Source organism: Oncorhynchus tshawytscha, linkage group LG07, assembly GCF_018296145.1.
Source record: "Oncorhynchus tshawytscha isolate Ot180627B linkage group LG07, Otsh_v2.0, whole genome shotgun sequence".
In the NCBI taxonomy this organism is placed as follows: Eukaryota; Metazoa; Chordata; class Actinopteri; order Salmoniformes; family Salmonidae; genus Oncorhynchus; species Oncorhynchus tshawytscha.
In genome coordinates, this window is record NC_056435.1 from 39,707,986 (window position 1) to 39,728,857 (window position 20,872).

Below are 20,872 nucleotides of genomic sequence, written 5' to 3' on the forward strand. Positions count from 1 at the left end.
TGTGTGTGTGTGCGTGCGTGTGCATGAAAGAGCTGTGTGCAGCTTGTTGCCTGTTGCACAGTAGGCCTGTGTGGATCCATGGAGAGACTCGCAGGCGTCTCGCTCTGTGGCGCAGGGGAAAGGCTCACGTTGCCGCAGCGCCCGCCAGCCCGTCTGTGTTGCCATGGCGACCAACCCGTGCAGAGTCTGGAGCTCTCTCTCTCGCTCCCTCTCTCTCTCTTACCCTCACTCTATAGCAGCAGCAGCCAATGAAACGGTGCCATCCAATCAGACACGTTTGCATAACGAGCTTGTTATGCAGAGGCCTGTGGTTGCAGAGCCTGTGTTCCAGCGCCCGTCTAGACAAATCTCATTTATGCATACAGAGAAGGAGAGAGAATGAGTTTGGAGGGAGGTCCAAATGAAAAAGGGTGGAGGGGTGGTGGAAGTAGTAGAAGCAGAGAAGCAGAACCTCTGTTAATCTAGAGAGAGAAACTGCAGAGAAGTGACTTAACCCAACCACTGACGGCACACACAGGGTTCAATGGTACACAAACACATCACAGGATACATAAGACCAGCGTGGAAAGAAAGAGGAGGACACTCCTGGGAGATCATGAAAAATAAATAAAAGTCCTAAAGCATAACCAAATGGTTTATTCCTATATATAACGACCTCCCTTTGGTATCAACTTAATTTCTGTTCAGCATCTAGTTTCAGTACTAAATTCAATTAGTACATACTAATTGTATAATGTGCAACCATTATTTAAGAAATGAATGTCAGATTGAATACACAAACTTCACATCCTAACGATACCATAAACACCCAACTGCGTACAATTGTACAGTGCAACAGTGGGTGGGGGGGGAACACTGCTGTCTATCAACTCGCAGTCCCCCTAAAGGGATTTCTCTCCTTAAAACTGATCTAGCCAGTCATCAGTGCTAACAGCTCTCCTGTGGTGTGTGCTTGGGCCCTGCTAGAGGGAGTCTGAGCACTGCTTGCTTTCTCAGCTATGAGACTGACCTGGGGGAGAGAGGCCCACTGACAGGGCTGTAACCTCCATTGATCCGTGGCCTATGTCTGACAGTAGACTTTGGGGAGAGATTGTAAGTGAATAACAGCTAGTTGTGGTTTCCCTTAACAGAGAGTGCTGCCTGATAAACACGTACAGTGTACTGTCTAGCAGAGCTTGTGAACTGAGCATGGAAAGAGAGCGGTATGGAGAGAAAGAGAGAGTGTGTGAGAGAGAGGAAAAAGACAGGGAGACCCCTCATTAGCACAGCGGGGTCCAATGCTCAGTGTTTATCGTGGCCAGCCAAAGGGCCGGTGACAGACTGGCCACCAGAGCTCCTCACAGTGCAGCTGGCAGCCCTGGACAGGGACATCCCTGCTCTGTCACCGCACAGTTCAGAACACTGATCAACCGCAAACACAAGCAGGGGACACACAAATGAGAAACCGGCACCGCAAAGCCAACACAAACTGTATAAAGAGCAAGGCCCTCAAATGGCAGAGGGATGTTTTACACCAAACACTTTCCTCCGGCTCACTGTCACTGTGTTGCACCAAACATTTTCCCCTGACTTCACTATGATGTCTTTCAAGGCACACTTGTGGTTAACCTCAAATAGCCAAGAATCTAAGGAGCAGTCGTGGAAACAAATCAAATGCAGGAGTGGTTTGTTGTCTGTTTTGATATATGGTGGTGGTGTGGTATGTGGAGAGCCTCAGCTCATTGCTGCTGTTTAAAGCTTGTTTTCTGAATGCCAGGAACTAATGCCTGGTAGAGTTCTGCTGTCAGAATAGCTCTGTCACAATGTTGTTGTTGGAACCTACTGGCACACGCTCTAGCACTCCTGACCGACCGCCCATTTTGACTGCCACAGGGACAGGCGCTTCTCCTGATCCACAATCTACACTAGCACTCAAAGCCCACAGCTTACACTGGCACTCACACTGGCACTGGTGCCAAGTGCCCCTAAGCCAAAGACACTACTGTTACTCCTTGAAATTAGAGAATAGTCCAAGAAACCAAATATTGTACCCCAGTAAAGAAATCGGAGTTCAATCCCAGCCAATATAAATGGCTGCTCAAGGACTACAGTATACGGCACAACATTTACTGTAGCTTTTTAGAGGTTCTGTGTTAGTCTGCATGACATGATTGTAATCTGATAAGAGTTTACCTCCTTTTTCCTCTTCTTGACTTTGGGCATCTTGCCCTCCTTCATCTTTTTGGGTTTCTTCTTCTTCTGTTTGAGGGAGTCGTTGTCAGTGAAAAAGCTGTCCAGAGGTGTGAGCGGGACAGTGTTACGTTGACCATCCTCATCCTCATCTAGACACACACAAACACAAACATGGCCTTCAGAACCACATGATACACGTATTCACAACTTTGACTCTTATTGTAACACATACAGATTTCATGGGGCTTCTGTTAGTCATCACTTTACCATCCTCCCCCTTTCACCTTATATCCTGTTAGCCAGGCACGGCTCAAACCTTAACCTAGTGGGCTGCTAGTTCTCTGTCAATTGTATTGTCTCAATATTGTTGTATACATATAAGCATGCTGACAACAGTGTATAACGGTGCTCCAGACTTCAATGCTGCCATAGTGGGTCACAGAGGAGTAAGAGAGACAGCAGGGCCAGTGAGACTGCCTTAGACAGTAGACAGTACATCACTATAAAGAGACACTCCCACGGTGCCTCCTCACACACAAACACAGACTGGAGGGCATGAAATATGCAGCACATGTATCAGAGTCAATCAGCCAGCCAACACTAGAGTAGCCCTGCAGCCTACCACTCCCAGAGGGACACTGAGTAGGGAGGAGGGGTTCCCCGTCTCCATAGCACAAACATTGGCTTGCAATCCACTTATCCTCCATTCAGCCAGGCTAGTCAAGAGGGGCCACACAGACACTAGGTGCTTCCAAGGTTCATTATCAATGAGAGACCCATAGAAATGTCTATCTATACATTCTCATTCACCACTGGATAAGCTGGATGCATCTTCCCACGTGTGTCCGGCAAATGGTACCGAAGCATTTGCTCTCAGACCAACAGGCTCCAAGACAGCTTCTACCCCCAAAACTGCTAAATAGTCAAACTGCTCAATAGTCAATAATAGTACCCAAACTATCTGCGCTGACTCTATCTTGCTCTGACCCTACGCAAAGCAAAATATACACACACCATATACAGTGCATTCAGGCCCCTTGACTTTTTCCACATTTTGTTATGTTACAGTCTTATTCTAAAATTGATTAAATAAATGTTTTCCTCGTCAATCTACACACAATACCCCATAATGAAAAAGTGAAAACAGGTTTTTAGAATTTTTGGCAAATGTATTAAAAAATAAAAACAGACATACTTTATTTATGTTAGTATTCAGACCCTTTGCTATGAGACTCGAAATTTGAGCTCAGTTGCATCCTGTTTCCATTGAACATCCTTAAGATATTTCTACAACTTAATCGGAGTCCACCTGTGGTAAATTCAAATGATTGGACATGATTTGGAAAGGAACACATCTGTATATATACGTAAGGTCCCAAAGTTGGCAGTACATGTCAGAGCAAAAACCAAGCCACGATGTCAAAGGAATTGTCCATAGAGCTCCGAGACAGGATTGTGTCATGGCACAGATCGGTGGAAGGGTACAAAAACATTTCTGCAGAATTGAATGTCCCAAGAACACAGTGGTTCCATCATTCTTAAATGGAAGAAGTTTGGAACCACCAAGACTCTTCCTAGAGCTGGCCGCCTGGCAAACTGAGCAATCGGGGGAGAAGGGCCTTGGTCAGGGACGTGACCAAGTACCGTATGGTCACTCTGACAGAGCTCCTCTGTAGAGATAGAGGAATCTTCCAGAAGGACAACCATCTCCAATCAGGCCTTTATGGTAGAGTGGCGAAACGGAAGCCACTCCTCAGTAGAAGGCACATGACAGCCAGCTTGGACTTTGCTAAAAGGCACCTAAAGGACATTCAAACCATGAGAAACAAGATTCTCTGGTTTGATGAAAGATTGAACTCTTTGGCCTGAATGCCAAGTGTCATGTCTGGAGGAAACCTGGCACCATCCCTAGGTTGAAGACTGGAGGTGGCAGCATCTTGCTGTGGGGATGTATTTCAGCGGCAGGGACTGGGACACTAGTCAGGATCGAAGGAAACGTGAACAGAGCAAAGTACACAGAGATCCTTGATGAAAACCTGCTCCAGAGCGCTCACGACCTCAGACTAGGGCGAAGGTTCACCTTCCAACAGCACAATGACCCAAAGTACACAGCCAAGACAATGCAGGAGTGGCTTCAGGACAAGTCTCTGAATGTCCTTGAGTGGCCCAGCCAGAGGCCAGACCTGAACCCAATCGAACATCTCTGGAGAGACCTGAAAAGACCTCCCAACCTGGGAGAAACTCCCCAAAAACAGGTGTGCCAAGCTTGTAGTGTCATACCCAAGAAGACTCAAGGCTGCAATCGCTGCCAAAGGTGCTTCAACAAAGTACTGAGTAAATGGTCTGAATACTTATGTAAATGTGATATTTCAGTTTATATATACAGTGGGGCAAAAAAGTATTTAGTCAGCCACCAATTGTGCAAGTTCTCCCACTTAAAAAGATGAGAGAGGCCTGTAATTTTCATCATAGGTATACTATGACAGACAAAATGAGAAGAAAAACAGAAAATCACATTGTAGGATTTTTAATGAATTTATTTGCAAATTATGGTGGAAAATAAATATTTGGTCAATAACAAAAGTTTATCTCAATACTTTGTTATATACCCTTTGTTGGCAATGACAGAGGTCAAATGTTTTCTGTAAGTCTTCACAAGGTTTTCACACACTGTTGCTGGTATTTTGGCCCATTCCTCCATGCAGATCTCCTCTAGAGCAGTGATGTTTTGGGGCTGTTGCTGGGTAAACGGACTTTCAACTCCCTCCAAAGATTTTCTATGGGGTTGAGATCTGGAGACTGACTAGGCCACTCCAGGACCTTGAAATGCTTCTTACGAAGCCACTCCTTCGTTGTCCGGGCGGTGTGTTTGGGATCATTGTCATGCTGAAAGACCCAGCCACGTTTCATCTTCAATGCCCTTGCTGATGGAAGGAGGTTTTCACTCAAAATCTCACGATATATGGCCCCATTCATTCTTTCCTTTACACGGATCAGTTGTCCTGGTCCCTTTGCAGAAAAACAGCCCCAAAGCATGATGTTTCCACCCCATGCTTCACAGTAGGTATGGTGTTCTTTGGATGCAACTCAGCATTCTTTGTCCTCCAAACACGACGAGTTGAGTTTTTATCAAAAAGTTCTATTTTGGTTTCATCTGACCATATGACATTCTCCCAATCTTCTTCTGGATCATCCAAATGCTCTCTAGCAAACTTCAGATGGGCCTGGACATGTACTGGCTTAAGCAGGGGGACACGTCTGGCACTGCAGGATTTGAGTCCCTGGCGGCGTAGTGTGTTACTGATGGTAGGCTTTGTTACTTTGGTCCCAGCTCTCTGCGGGTCATTCACTAGGTCCCCCCCCCCCGTGTGTTTCTGGGATTTTTGCTCACCGTTCTTGTGATCATTTTGACCCCACGGGGTGAGATCTTGCGTGGAGCCCCAGATCGAGGGAGATTATCAGTGGTCTTGTATGTCTTCCATTTCCTAATAATTGCTCCCACAGTTGATTTCTTCAAACCAAGCTGCTTACCTATTGCAGATTCAGTCTTCCCAGCCTGGTGCAGGTCTACAATTTTGGTTCTGGTGTCCTTTGACAGCTCTTTGGTCTTGGCCATAGTGGAGTTTGGAGTGTGACTGTGTTTGAGGTTGTGGACAGGTGTCTTTTATACTGATAACAAGTTCAAACAGGTGCCATTAATACAGGTAACGAGTGGAGGACAGAGGAGCCTCTTAAAGAGGAAGTTACAGGTCTGTGAGAGCCAGAAATCCTGCTTGTTTGTAGGTGACCAAATCCTTATTTTCCACCATAATTTGCAAATAAATTCATTAAAAATCCTACAATGTGATTTTCTGGATTTTTTTTCTCATTTAGTTGAAGTGTACCTATGATGAAAATTACAGGCCTCTCTCATCTTTTTAAGTGGGAGAACTTGCACAATTGCTGGCTGGAAAATGAGGGGGAAAAAATATTTAAGTCAATTTTTAAAATAAGGCGTAACAAAATGTGGAAAAAGTAAAGGGGTCTGAACATACACATTACACACACACGCACAATGACACACTTTTACACTGCTGCTGCTACTCTGTTCTATATTTCACTCTCATTATCTATCCTGATGGCTATTCACTTTACTGTACAATATTTGGTTTCTTGGACTATTCTCTAATTTCAAGGAGAAACAGTAGTGGCTTAGGGGCACTTGGCACCAGTGCCAGTGTGAGTGCCTTTATGTAAATATCTACCTCAAATACCTCATACCTCTGCACAATGATCTGGTACTTGTACTCCCTGTACATAGTTCCATTCCATGTATTTATTGGTATTATTCTTGTGTTACTATTTTATTTGGATTATTATTTTTAAACTCTGCATCGTTGGGAAGGGCTCGTAAGCAAGCGTTTCATGGTAAAACACCAGTTATATTTGGTGCATGTGACAACACCAGTCAAAAGTTTGGACACACCTACTCATTCCAGGGTTTTTCTTTATTTTTACTATTTTCTACGTTGTAGAATAATAGTGAAGACATCAAAACTATGAAATAACACATATGGAATCATGTAGTAACCAAAAAACAAATCAAAATGTTAAACAAATCAAAATATATTTCATATTTGAGATTCTTCAAATTAGCGACCCTTTGCCTTGACGACAGCTTTGCACACTCTTGACATTCTCTCAACCAGCTTGGGAAGTCACCTGGAATGCATTTAAATTAACAGGTGTGCCTTGTTAAAAGTTCATTTGTGGACTTTCTTTCCTTCTTGATGCGTTTGAGCCAGTTGTATTTACAAGATAGGGGTGGTATAGAGAAAATAGCCCTATTTGGTAAAAGACCAAGTCCATATTATGGCAAGAACAGCTCAAATAAGCAAAGAGAAATGACATTCCATCATGAAGATCAAATAACTTTGAAAGTGTCTTCAAGAGCAGTCGCAAAAACCATCAAGCGCTATGATGAAACTGGCTCTCATGAGGACCATCACAGGAAAGAAATAGGATTTATTTAGAATTCAAGGCACACTTAACCAGCATGGCTACCGCAGCATTCTGCAGCGATACGCCATCCCATCTGGTTTGCGCTTAGTGGGACTATCATTTGTTTTTCAACAGGACAATGACCCAACACACCACCAGGCTGTGATGCAGGAGAGGCAAGGAGAGTGATGCAGTGCTGCATCAGATGACCTGGCCTCCGCAATCACCCAACCTCAACCCAATTGAGAAGGTGTGGGATGAGTTGGACCGCATATGTGGAAACTCCTTCAAGACTGTTGGAAAGCATTCCTCATGAAGCTGGTTGAGAGAATGCCAAGAGTGTGCAGAGTCATCAAGGCAAAGGGTGGCTACTAAAACCCTGGAATGAGTTGGTGTGTCCAAACTTTTGACTGGTACTGTATGTGTCAATTCAAAGTATATTCCATGTTGGTTCAACGTAATTGTATTTAAATGAAGTGTGGGTAGTGCCAGCTCTATAGTTATTAAGTCAACATGTCTGCAGTACCTCACACTGGGAGCTCTTTCATGTCTGAGCCACAGTCAGGTTCAAAATTATTGGCAGCCTTGATAAAGATGAGCAAAAAAGACTGTATAAACTTCATGAAAATAGAGCTCTTTGGCCATGCACACCAGTGTTGAGTGGCCTCAAATAAGGATGCATAAGCAGAAAATTACCCCATACCTATTGTAAAATATGGTGGTGGATCTTTGATGTTATGGGGCTAGTTTGCGTCACTGGTCCTCGAGCCCTTGTTAAAGTCAATGGCATTATGAACTTTACCCAGTACCAGGACAATTTATCCAAAAACCCGGGTGCCTCTGCCAGTAGGCTGAAACTTGGCCGCAAATGGATCTTCCAGCAAGACAATAACCCCAAGCACACGTCAAAATCCAAAAGGAAATTGTTAATTGACCACAAAATCAACATGTAATGTCCATCTCAGTCTCCGGACTTGAACCCCATTGAAAACCTGTGGTTTGAATTAAAGATGACAGTCCATAATCACAAACAAAGGATATCAAGGATCTGGAATGTTTCTGTATGGAGGAATGGTCTAAGATCCCTACCCAATGTGTTCTTTAACTCATAAAACATTTTAGAAAAAGGCTCAGTGCTGTTATCCTCGCAAAGTGAGGTATTGAAATGTATTGAAAACAGGGGTGTCAATAATTGTAACTAAGTGTTAAATCAAATCTATGTTTGCAGCCTGCCATCATTACGACAACTCAGCTAATGCTACAGCTCTTTCAAATGCACTTATGATAAAATTGGCTGAGATGACAAGAAATGCAGTTGTTTATTTAAGACCTACAGGAAGGTTGAGAGTGAAAATCTGCTGTTTCCATCTCAAGACATCTAATTCTCCTCCTTGCTGATATGTGAAACCCGGCATTATTTACCACCAAGTTTACCAGAAATGGCCACTACCATCAATGCAATTGAGACAAACACATTATGTCTGCACATGTAAAAATGTATTTAAGGCACCACATCTAAGTGTGTGATCCCAGAGAGAAGCCTCTGGCGTTCTGGCAGCTATTGTTCTAATGCTCTGTGATGTCTTCCAGGGGTGGCTGCTTCATACCGGGTGATGAGGGGGATCACTTTGGCATGTGGCAAAGGACAGCTGGCACCAGGACCAGTTTGAACTAGACTGCAGCCTCACTTGGCACACTGTGCCCACATTGAAGCGTGGATGGCGGGCAGGCAGCACCGCTCTGACCTTCTTGCAAGGTCTTGGCCACCGGATCGCTCCATTAGAAGGGAGATTCATGACCCTCTCATTCCTGAGAAGTCCAGCATTTACAGGAACACACATTAGGCCACTCTCTCTGACAGGCTCCTTATGGAAATACCCAGTTAATGGTGCCCTGACCGCAAATGTGAAGAGAGTGACTTCAGGCTTCTCCCATCATTGGGAGGGTGTTTATAGCTCACTCTACTTATGTCTTAGGACACACAAAGGCACCCTCACACGCATTTACTCCAAAGCTTGGAGTAAAAAAACAGCTTTGATCTCAAGGCCATCAGATTGTAAAACAGCCACCACTAGCACAGAGAGGCGGCTGCCTACCTACAGACTTGATATCATTGGCCACTATAATAAATGGAACACTAGTCACCTTAATAATGCCACTTCAAGAATGTTTACATATCTTACATTACTCATCTCATATGTACAGTGAGAGAAAAAAAGTATTTGACCCCCTACTGATTTTGTACGTTTGCCCACTGACAAATTATCAGTCTATACTTTTAATGGTAGGTTTATTTGAACAGTGAGAGACACAATAACAACAACAAAAAATCCAGAAAAACGCATGTCAAAAATGTTATGAATTGATTTTCATTTTACTGAGGGAAATAAGTATTTGACCCCCTCTCAATCAGAAAGATTTCTGGCTCCCAGGTGTCTTTTATACAGGTAACGAGCTGAGATTAGGAGCACACTCTTAAAGGGGGTGCTCCTAACCTCAGTTTGTTTCCTGTATAAAAGAAACCTGTCCACAGAAGCAATCAATCAATCAGATTCCAAACTCTCCACCATGGCCAAGACCAAAGAGCTCTCCAAGGATGTCAGGGACTAGATTGTAGACCTACACAAGGCTGGAATGGACCATCACCAAGCAGCTTGGTGAGAAGATGACAACAGTTGGTGCGATTATTCGCAAATGGAAGAAACACAAAAGAACTGTCAATCTCCCTCGGCCTTGGGCTCCATGCAAGATCTGACCTCGTGGAGTTGAACTACAGAACTACACGGGAAGATCTTGTCAATGATCTCAAGGCAGCTGGGATCATAGTCACCAAGAAAACAATTGGTAACACACTACGTCGTGAAGGACTGAAATCCTGTAGCGCCCGCAAGGTCCCCCTGCTCAAGAAAGCACCTATACATGCCCGTCTGAAGTTTGCCAATGAACATCTGAATGATTCAGAGGACAACTGGGTGAAAGTGTTGTGGTCAGATGAGACCAAAATGGAGCTCTTTGGCATCAACTCAACACACCGTGTTTGGAGGAGGAGGAATGCTGCTTATGACCCAAAGAACACCATCCCCACCATCAAACATGGAGGTGGAAACATTATGCTTTGGGGGTGGTTTTCTGCTAAGGGGACAGGACAACTTCACTGCATCAAAGGGACAATGGACGGGCCATGTACCGTCAAATCTTGGGTTAGAACCTCCTTCCCTCAGCCAGGGCATTAAAAATGGGTCGTGGATGGGTACTCCAGCATGACAATGACCCAAAACACACGGCCAAGTCAACAAAGGAGTGGCTCAATAAGAAGCTAATTAAGGTCCTGGAGTGGCCTAGCCAGTCTCCAGACCTTAATCCCATAGAAAATCTGTGGAGGGAGCTGAAGGTTCGAGTTGTCAAAAGCCTCGAAACCTTAACGACTTGGAGAAGATCTGCAAAGAGGAGTGGGACAAAATCCCTCGTGAGATGTGTGCAAACCTGGTGGTCAACTACAAGAAACGTCTGACCTCTGTGATTGCCAACAAGGATTTTGCCACCAAGTACTAAGTCATGTTTTGCAGAGGGGTCAAATACTTATTTCCCTCATTAAAATGCAAATCAATTTATAAAATTTCTGACATGCGGTTTTCTGGTTTTTGTTTTTGTTATTCTGTCTCTCACTGTTCAAATAAACCTACCATTAAAATTATAGACGGATCATTTCTTTGTCAGTGGGCAAACGTACAAAATCAGCAGGGGATCAAATACTTTTTTCCCTCACTGTATATAAGGTATACTGTATCCCTTTTTATCTATTCTTTACTATCTATTGCATCTTAGCCGCTCTGTCACTGCTCATCCGCATATTTTATACTTATATATTCTCATCCCATTCCCTTACTAGATTTTGTGTATTAAGTTTTGTTGTGGAATTGTTAGATATTACCCGTTAGATACTGCTGCACTGTCGAATCTAGAAGCATAACCATTTCGCTACACTAGCAATAACATCTGCTAACCATGTGTATGTGAGCAATAACATTTGATTTGATTTGATGTTGGTCTTTCTAGTAGCGGAAATGCTGTTATAGTGTAGCATTCTGAATTGTGGACTGTATGACTTCATGATAGAATCAGAGTAGTAGTCATTGACTGTGAGCTCACTTTCCTGCTCCTGGGTCTTGGGAGTTAGTGGTAATAAATGGCGGCAGTGCAGTCTCGATCTAAGGGTACAGAGTGATGGTGTGTGAGTGAGTTAGATGTACTGTGGGTCAGTTTAGGGAAAGTCAGCAGAAGCCTGGTGGTGGCAGGGTATAATCTGGCAGCTGATGTAACATTACAGCTCCTTTGTGATTTGCTATTCTTTTTCATGCACCATAAATATTATGAGATCACAGTATATTATTATGACAGTGTAATTAGAACATACATGTGCAGTTGAACAAAAATGCAGTGGGAACAAGTGTGACAGAGTAAACACATAAAACACACATTTACTTGGGTAAGCATTACACACATGCACACACACACACACACACAGATGGTCAAAAATGGTGTCAGCTTTCACAGTGGAGTCTCCAGAAATAGCCCCCACCAATCAGGGATGACTTTAGTAGGCACACAAAAGCCCATGCTAATCTTTCAATTTCATTGAAGGACGAAACAATTTCAAAAGGAAACAAGACAAAGAGAAATGTCAGAGGCAGTAGCAAAAGGTAAAACTGAGACACGGGGACAGAGCTAGTGACATGACCAAGAACAGGACAATGGGAAGGACAACAATGAGTTTGAGGCAGTGAGTGGTGGAGTGTATGGCTGTGACAGCAAACAGTAGAAGCTACTGTACTGTGGGTCCTCAGCTCTCCCTCCATGGCTTGTGTAGGGCCCTTGCCAATCCTGAAGTTCATTAGACTGCTGTCAAGCTTGGCTGGGTCTATATGAAGAACATTCTCATCAAAGCATCAGGCACATGCATGGTTAGGAAGATGCTACATGCACAATTATAGAACAGAACTGATTGATACACTCAGAGAAAATAAATCTAAAACATATGAAGAACCAACTGGAACATAACAGGAGCAAGATTTCTTTATTAACACATTCCATAGCTATTTGTATGCAATTTACCTCCCTTTTTAACCACTAGTTGTTGCTTATTGGGGATATGCATAAGTGATTGCTTTATCCCTCAGGTTGCAGCTGTCAGACTGCATGTACTGAAATCACAAAGCTCTCCCCCCTTCTAAAGATAACCAGTGCTTTACTAAATTGTACCAATACAAAAAAAGTTATTTTGTGAGTCGGTTTGCTCCATAACACCCATGACTACATTCATTAACCTTTTCTGTATGTTCCAAAGTCAGAAATGTTGTTGGAAACTTTTTTAAATAAATGCAACATAATAATGTACATGTATCCATAGGCTACTATCAGAAAGAAGCTCAGACACAGGCATTTTGGTATTAATGACAGGCTAAATGCAAACCCCCAACTATCCAGAGTGCATAAAACAAGCAAAATACTTAACATACAAAACAATACATTACAAAGGTGGGCCTAACGCAATGTCATTATTGCACCATGATAAACTGGTGCCATAACCAGCCAACCATTTCACACTAATAGGCTAATGCAAATGCTATGAGTGCAGGAGGGCATATTGGTCTGCCCTGGCTGCTAATCCAGGAGTAAATCATATGGGGCCTGGCACTAGCTGGACGAGAAAACTATGAATGTTTGATTCTATTTACTGAACTGACATGGTAGTATAAAAAGGCAGGCTCCTGACTTAGGCACTTGCTGTAGGGCACTTCATCAACTCACCCCTGGCTCACCAACTGGCTCCCCAGAGATGTATGACCTGATTGACAGTCATGGATGGAGAGATTTATGAACCAGGCTCAGGGGCCACATAGACACCCTCTTTAACTAGCAGTGTAAATAAGAGGCATGTCCTGTTGCAGATGACCACATGAGTTGATAGGTTTACAGATTTCATCCACCATGCTCTCTCCATTCTAACTTTGGAGGATTCACGTGGTCTTGAGTGCATTAAAATGTGCAGGCCTATTAGTTTTGTTTCACAGTCATATTCTGTGAAAGACTAACACAGCAGTAGTCCTGCATGGCTCAGTTGGCAGAGCATGGTGCTTGCAACACCAGGGTTGTGGGTTTGAGTCCCACAGTGAACCAATATGAAAAGGTATAAAACTGGATGCATTCACTACTGTAAATCGCTCTGGATGAGGGTATCTGCTAAATAACTCAAATGTGCAGTAACAAAGACACCATTGTGGAAAATGGCATGTGCAATTAACTAGCATGATGGATGTGTGGAGAGTATCAACCCATTGTGCTGGTTGACAGCCACAATCAGTTTGATTACACTTGACTTATCAACAGGACAGTTGCCCTAACCAGTGTTTTCCTGGTACACGTGGGTTCAGTCACAGCCTAGCACATTTGTGGCCACTACCGAATCAATTGGACAAGAGCTTCAAAACAATTGGGACACAGCTGTTCAATTTTGATGATGGTGCATCACCAGGGAGAGTTGGACAGTCTATGGACATTAATTTAGTAATAACGTATACCTTTTATTTAGTTGTCACAACATGTGAGGTGAAACTTCTGACCTCAAATGGAAACACGCAAATATATTATATTGTTGCCTAACAGCAAAATAAAAGGGCGCACCCTCAAAACAGCACAAATAAAATGGTGTGCATGTGCCTAATTCTAATAAGAAAAATGTAGGATATATGCTGATCGCAATCTAAGTCAAATGGAGATCGATGGCCTAACATCTGAGCTTTTAATAAAAATAAATCTCGAGAATGCACGGTTTGTAGGCTGTCCCCCTTTTCTCGGACCGGCTCATTTCAGTACCACCGATGGTGGCTTTTCATTCGTCTATCTATATCATATTTGAAGATGACACATTGGCGACAAGTGCGGACATGTGCCCCTGAGGAAAACAACGGGTTGTGCAAAAATTGAAACGCTTACTGCACCCCACCCCTCTTGTCTCCTATAACGTATAGTACGACAAGCCCTTTTCCCGCATTCAACTAGGCGTAGCAGCGCAAAATATCTGACGGGCAGAAACTCCCCCCACCTTACTTCACTCGCTCACCTGGTATTTCGTCTTCAAAATCCATGTCCTCTTGTCCCTCGTCTTCATTGCTTAACGACCCAGGCATCTTTATCGCATACCAAAAAACCTCTTGCCTGAGAATTAACTGAAAGTTAACCCTCAAAACGCCACTGTTCACCTCGTATTGCCTCCCCGAAAATAATTATTTGGGTCTTGTGTAAATAAAATGTATATCTGTATATTTTCAAGAATGATGACTTCCCTCTTTTTGTAGGAAAACATGTATTTCCTTTTACACTCTTCTCTATCCAAGTCCTCCAGTCTGAAAATAAGAAAGAGACAAAACTGGAACACACATGCCCAGATTGTGACGTCTGGTCTGTTGCCATGACAATCCATCCCATAATTTTCACCACAACTAGTTAAGTCATGCTCCCCTAGTTACCACTTTTACTAGTCGTATGCAGTGCTGCAAGTAGCAATGTCAATGTGTGCATCTCTCCCCGTCTGTCTCTTTGCCCGTTTTCCCAAGCAAGTCTGTAGAAATTGAGGTTACACCAGGATATGGGGAAAAAACTTCACTCAATCCCCTCCTGAGCCCCCACTTCGCATTTCGTCTGAAATGGATTTGATGCAGTGTAATGTATCCAGTTGTAAGACCATCTAAGTCCAACTTGGTTTGAATAATCGACAAATTTGCGTATTTTAATGAAACGTGGGCTATTATGACAATGGCAAGAATCATAAAGCCAGGTTAATATATCCATTGGCATTATTAAACTTGAGGCAATGTGGGTAATTCGTCTTTAAACTTTAAAATATAGGATGCAAATAGCTCGCTGACACAAGGGCAACGATAATATGTTTGTGTGTATTGCATGCGGCGCATGTTGAACAGTCAATGTTCCAAAGTAATATTCTACAGAGAATGTATTCGTTCCTGAAATTATTGCAACCTACACTAAACTTGTTTGAATTGGCAAGTTCAAATATATTATACATTTTGTTTGAGCAATTATTTAGTCAAGGTATACATGCATTCAACAAACTTACTTGCTTTTTCACCTACACAAAATTGCAAGTACGCAGCCAGTGCTGTGTTGATTGCTTAGAACAGTTGTCAAGGTTACGCTGCAACCTGAACTCAGGGGTAGACATAACATAGTCAATTTTATTCCGGAAACCACAATTATTATGAAATATTACGATTTGTATTGGTATTTATTAATTTGTAGATGTCCATCATCCACCTTTGTATGATATGTTAATTTATTTCATTTTTGATCGGGTGGATCAGCTTTAATATTGAGGATAGATTGTTGCTTCCATCAATGTAATTGTCTGCATCATTTCCAATCCCTCATATATGTTTTTGGTAAATATATCTATATCTATATTTATATATATATATATAGATATATATATGTGTATGTATGTGTGTATATATATACACATATTGATATATATGTGTATGTATGTGTATATATATACACACATACATTCACATACCCACATTTATATATATATATATATATATATATATATATATATATATATATATATATATATATATATAGGAAACAGGTACAAAAGTATCTATATCCACAGTAAAACGAAAACTATATCGACATAAACTGAAAGGCCGCTCAGCAAGGAAGAAGCCACTGCTCCACAACCGCCATAAAAAAGACAGACTACGGTTTGCAACCGCACATGGGGACAAAGATCGTTCTTTTTGGAGAAATGTCCTCTGGGCCTATGAAACAAAAATAGAACTGTTTGGCCATAATGACCATCGCTATGTTTGGAGGAAAAAGGGGGAGGCTTGCAAGCTGAAGAACACCATTCCAACCGTGAAGCACGGGAGTGGCAGCATCATGTTGTGGGGGTGCTTTGCTGCAGGAGGGACTGGTGCACTTCACAAAATAGATGGCTATAAAAATTATGTGGATATATTGAAGCAACATCTCAAGACATCAGTCAGGAAGTTAAAGCTTGGTCGCAAATGGGTCTTCCAAATGGACAATGACCCCAAGCATACTTCCAAAGTTGTGGCAAAATGGCTTAAGGACAACAAAGTCAAGGTATTGGAGTGGCCATCACAAAGCCCTGACCTCAAACCTATAGAGCATTTGTGGGCAGAACTGAAAAAGTGTGTGAGAACAAGGAGGCCTACAAACCTGACTCAGTTACACCAGCTCTGTCAGGAGGAGTGGGCCAAAATTCACCCAACTTATTGTGGGAAGCTTGTGGAAGGCTACCTGAAATGTTTGACCCAAGTTAAACAATTTAAAGGCAATGCTACCAAATACTAATTGAGTGTATGTAAACTTCTGACCCACTGGGAATGTGATGAAAGAAATAAAGGCTGAAAGAAATCATTTTCTCTACTATTATTCTGACATTTCAGATTCTTAAAATAAAGTGGTGATCCTAACTGACCTAAGACAGGGAATTGTTAAAAGGATTAAAAGTCAGGAATTGTAAAACTGAGTTTAAATGTATTTGGCTAAGGTGTATGTAAACTTTCGACTTCAACTGTATATAAACATACATATATATAAAAAAAAAGTAAAAAAGTATTTAGTCAGCCACCAATTGTGCAAGTTCTCCCACTTAAAAAGATGAGAAGCCTGTAATTTTCATCATAGGTACACTTCAACTATAACAGACAAAATGAGTGAGAAAAAAATCCAGAAAATCACATTGTAGGATTTTTAATTTATTTATTTGCAAATGATGGTGGAAAATAAGTATTTGGTCACCTACAACCAAGCAAGATTTCTGGCTCTCACAGACCTGTAACTTCTTCTTTAAGAGGCTCCTCTGTCCTCCACTCATTACCTGTATTAATGGCACCTGTTTGAACTTGTTATCAGTATAAAAGACACCTGTCCACAACCTCAAACAGTCACACTCCAAACCTCACTATGGCCAAGACCAAAGAGCTGTCAAAGGACACCAGAAACAAAATTGTAGACATGCTCCAGGCTGGGAAGACTGAATCTGCAATAGGTAAGCAGCTTGGTTTGAAGAAATCAACAGTGGGAGCAATTATTAGGAAATGGAAGACATACAAGACCACTGATAATCTCCCTCGATCTGGGGCTCCATGCAAGATCTCACCCCGTGGGGTCAAAATGATCACAAGAACGGTGAGCAAAAATCCCAGAACCACACGGGGTACCTAGTGAATGACCTGCAGAGAGCTGGGACCAAAGTACCAAAGCCTACCATCAGTAACACACTACGCCGCCAGGGACTCAAATCCTGCAGTGCCAGACGTGTCCCCCTGCTTAAGCCAGTACATGTTCAGGCCCGTCGGAAGTTTGCTAGAGAGCATTTGGATGATCCAGAAGAAGATTGGGAGAATGTCATATGGTCAGATGAAACCAAAATATAAAAATAATACATAAGGTGTATGTAAACTTTCGACTTCAACTGTATATAAACATATTTATATACAGTGGGGCAAAAAAGTATTTAGTCAGCCACCAATTGTGCAAGTTCTCCCACTTAAAAAGATGAGAGAGGCCTGTAATTTTCATCATAGGTACACTTCAAATATGACAGACAAAATGAGAGAGAAAAAATCCAGAAAATCACATTGTAGGATTTTTAATGAATTTATTTGCAAATGATGGTGGAAAATAAGTATTTGGTCAAGAACAAAAGTTTATTTCCACCTGTCTATTCCATTTGCACAACAGCATGTGAAATTTATTGTCAATCAGTGTTGCTTCCTAAGTGGACAGTTTGATTTCACAGAAGTGTGATTGACTTGGAGTTACATTGTGTTGTTTAAGTGTTCCCTTTATATTTTTGAGCAGTGTATATACACACAAACACACATATATATACACACATACACTTTAAAAAAATATATACCTTCCTTTTTTATTCCCGCAAACTCTACCCCCCTCCCCCAATTGGATTAAACTAATAAACATTCTACTAAATTCTACTTCCAGTTTATACATACTATACACAATTTACAGACACAATCCATTTTACAATAGTTACAGCTGTAAGTCGCTTGGGGTATGTCTCTATCAGTTTTGTACATCGAGAGACTGACATTTTTTCCCATTCCTCCTTGCAAAACAGCTCGAGCTCAGTGAGGTTGGATGGAGAGCATTTGTGAACAGCAGTTTTCAGTTCTTTCCACAGATTCTCGATTGGATTCAGGTCTGGACTTTGACTTGGCCATTCTAACACCTGGATATGTTTATTTTTGAACCATTCCATTGTAGATTTTGCTTTATGTTTTGGATCATTGTCTTGTTGGAAGACAAATCTCCGTCCCAGTCTCAGGTCTTTTGCAGACTCCATCAGGTTTTCTTCCAGAATGGTCCTGTATTTGGCTCCATCCATCTTCCCATCAATTTTAACCATCTTCCCTGTCCCTGCTGAAGAAAAGCAGGCCCAAACCATGATGCTGCCACCACCATGTTTGACAGTGGGGATGGTGTATTCAGGGTGATGAGCTGTGTTGCTTTTACGCCAAACATAACGTTTTGCATTGTTGCCAAAAAGTTCAATTTTGGTTTCATCTGACCAGAGCACCTTCTTCCACATGTTTGGTGTGTCTCCCAGGTGGCTTGTGGCAAACTTTAAACTACACTTTTTATGGATATCTTTAAGAAATGGCTTTCTTCTTGCCACTCTTCCATAAAGGCCAAATTTGTGCAATATACGACTGATTGTTGTCCTATGGACAGAGTCTCCCACCTCAGCTGTAGATCTCTGCAGTTCATCCAGAGTGATCATGGGCCTCTTGGCTGCATCTCTGATCAGTCTTCTCCTTGTATGAGCTGAAAGTTTAGAGGGACGTCCAGGTCTTGGTAGATTTGCAGTGGTCTGATACTCCTTCCATTTCAATATTATCACTTGCACAGTGCTCCTTGGGATGTTTAAAGCTTGGGAAATCTTTTTGTATCCAAATCCGGCTTTAAACTTCTTCACAACAGTATCTCGGCCCTGCCTGGTGTGTTCCTTGTTCTTCATGATGCTCTCTGCGCTTTTAACGGACCTCTGAGACTATCACAGTGCAGGTGCATTTATACGGAGACTTGATTACACACAGGTGGATTGTATTTATCATCATTAGTCATTTAGGTCAACATTGGATCATTCAGAGATCCTCACTGAACTTCTGGAGAGAGTTTGCTGCACTGAAAGTAAAGGGGCTGAATAATTTTGCACGCCCAATTTTTCAGTTTTTGATTTGTTAAAAAAGTTTTAAATATCCAATAAATGTCATTCCACTTCATGATTGTGTCCCACTTGTTGTTGATTCTTCACAAAAAAATAGTTTTTTATCTTTATGTTTGAAGCCTGAAATGTGACAAAAGGTCGCAAAGTTCAAGGGGGCCGAATACTTTCGCAAGGCACTGTATATTTTGTTTGTTTTTAGTACTGGCCTTCCTCTATTTCTGATGTCCATCCAGTTTGATTTCTCCTTCGTATGATATGTTACCGATTACAATTCTTCTCTTACTGAGTAAACACCTTCATAATATTGAGTTCACTCTAACGCTTCCCACAGTTGTGTCAAGTTGGCTGGATGTCCTTTGGACCATTCTACACACAGAAAACTGCTAAGCATAAAAAACCCAGTAGTGTTGCAGTTCTTGACACAAACCGGTGCACCCGACACCTACTACCATACCGTTTCATATTATTCTGTATGTAAATCTGAGACACTCCATTTAGTATTGATACTTTACCTTGCGTATAGTATATATTAATTTGTGGATGTCCATCAACCATTTTGTGTGATATGTTACAAATTACAACTCATATGTTACGAATTGCAATTCCAACAATATGTTAAGAATTTGCATAGATGTAGAATATGAAACAAATTACCAAAACGTATGATTTGTTAGGAATTCCAATTTGTTGTGGATAATGCTATCATTAGCTAGCTGGCTAATGTTAGCTAGACTAGGAGTTAGGGTTAAGGTTAGGAGTTAGGTTAAAGGTTTTAAGGTTAGATTTAGCTAAAATGCCAAGTAGTTGCAAAGTAGCTAACAAGTAGTACGTCGTTGAAAAGTTGCTAAAATGCTAGTTGTCTTGATGAGATTTGAACATGCAACCTTTGGTTGCTAGGCATTTGTGTTATATGCCCGCTCACCTATCCACCCCAGACTAACCACCCTCCTTTAGCTTTTGTCTTAAGTAACCTTCTGTTTTATTTAACCATATTATACTAATTCCAGTGTCTTGGATTTACTTTTACTATGTTATGTCTAGTCTATGAGACCAGGCTGGAATGGCACACACAATCCATGTCTCAATTGTTTCAATGTTTAAAAAAAAAATATCCTTCTTTAAGCTGTCTTCTCCCCTTCATCTCAATTGAAGAGGATTTAACAGGTGACATCAATAGGGGATCAAAACTCTTACCGAGATTCACCTGGTCAGTCTGTCATGGAAAGAGCAGGTGTCCTTAATGTTTTGTACAGTTAGTGTATGTTACGAATTGCAATTCCTACTGAAAGAGAGCTACTGACACCGCCCCCAGATAGAGGAGAATAAAGCAGCCAAAGAGTGAACACACATAGGGAACTTTATTCACATACAGGAGACGATGAATAGGGGGATGCATATGAGAATGTACATGGGGATGGTTCT

General features: G+C 41.9%; 1 protein-coding gene across 5 annotated transcripts in view; it reads right to left on the reverse strand.

Moving 5' to 3' along the window:
• Positions 1-14,756, reverse strand: part of chd5 (chromodomain helicase DNA binding protein 5) — a 36,911-nt gene extending 22,155 nt beyond the window's left edge. For all 5 annotated transcript variants that reach the window (XM_042324392.1, XM_042324395.1, XM_042324393.1 and 2 more), the window contains exons 1-2: positions 14,273-14,756; positions 2,173-2,321 (exon numbers count right to left, since the gene is read on the reverse strand). In XM_042324392.1, the coding sequence (XP_042180326.1) occupies positions 2,173-2,321; positions 14,273-14,339 (216 nt within the window). In that variant the 5' untranslated portion in view covers positions 14,340-14,756. The remainder of the gene's footprint in view (positions 1-2,172; positions 2,322-14,272) is intronic.
• Between the last annotated feature and the right edge of the window lie 6,116 nt (positions 14,757-20,872).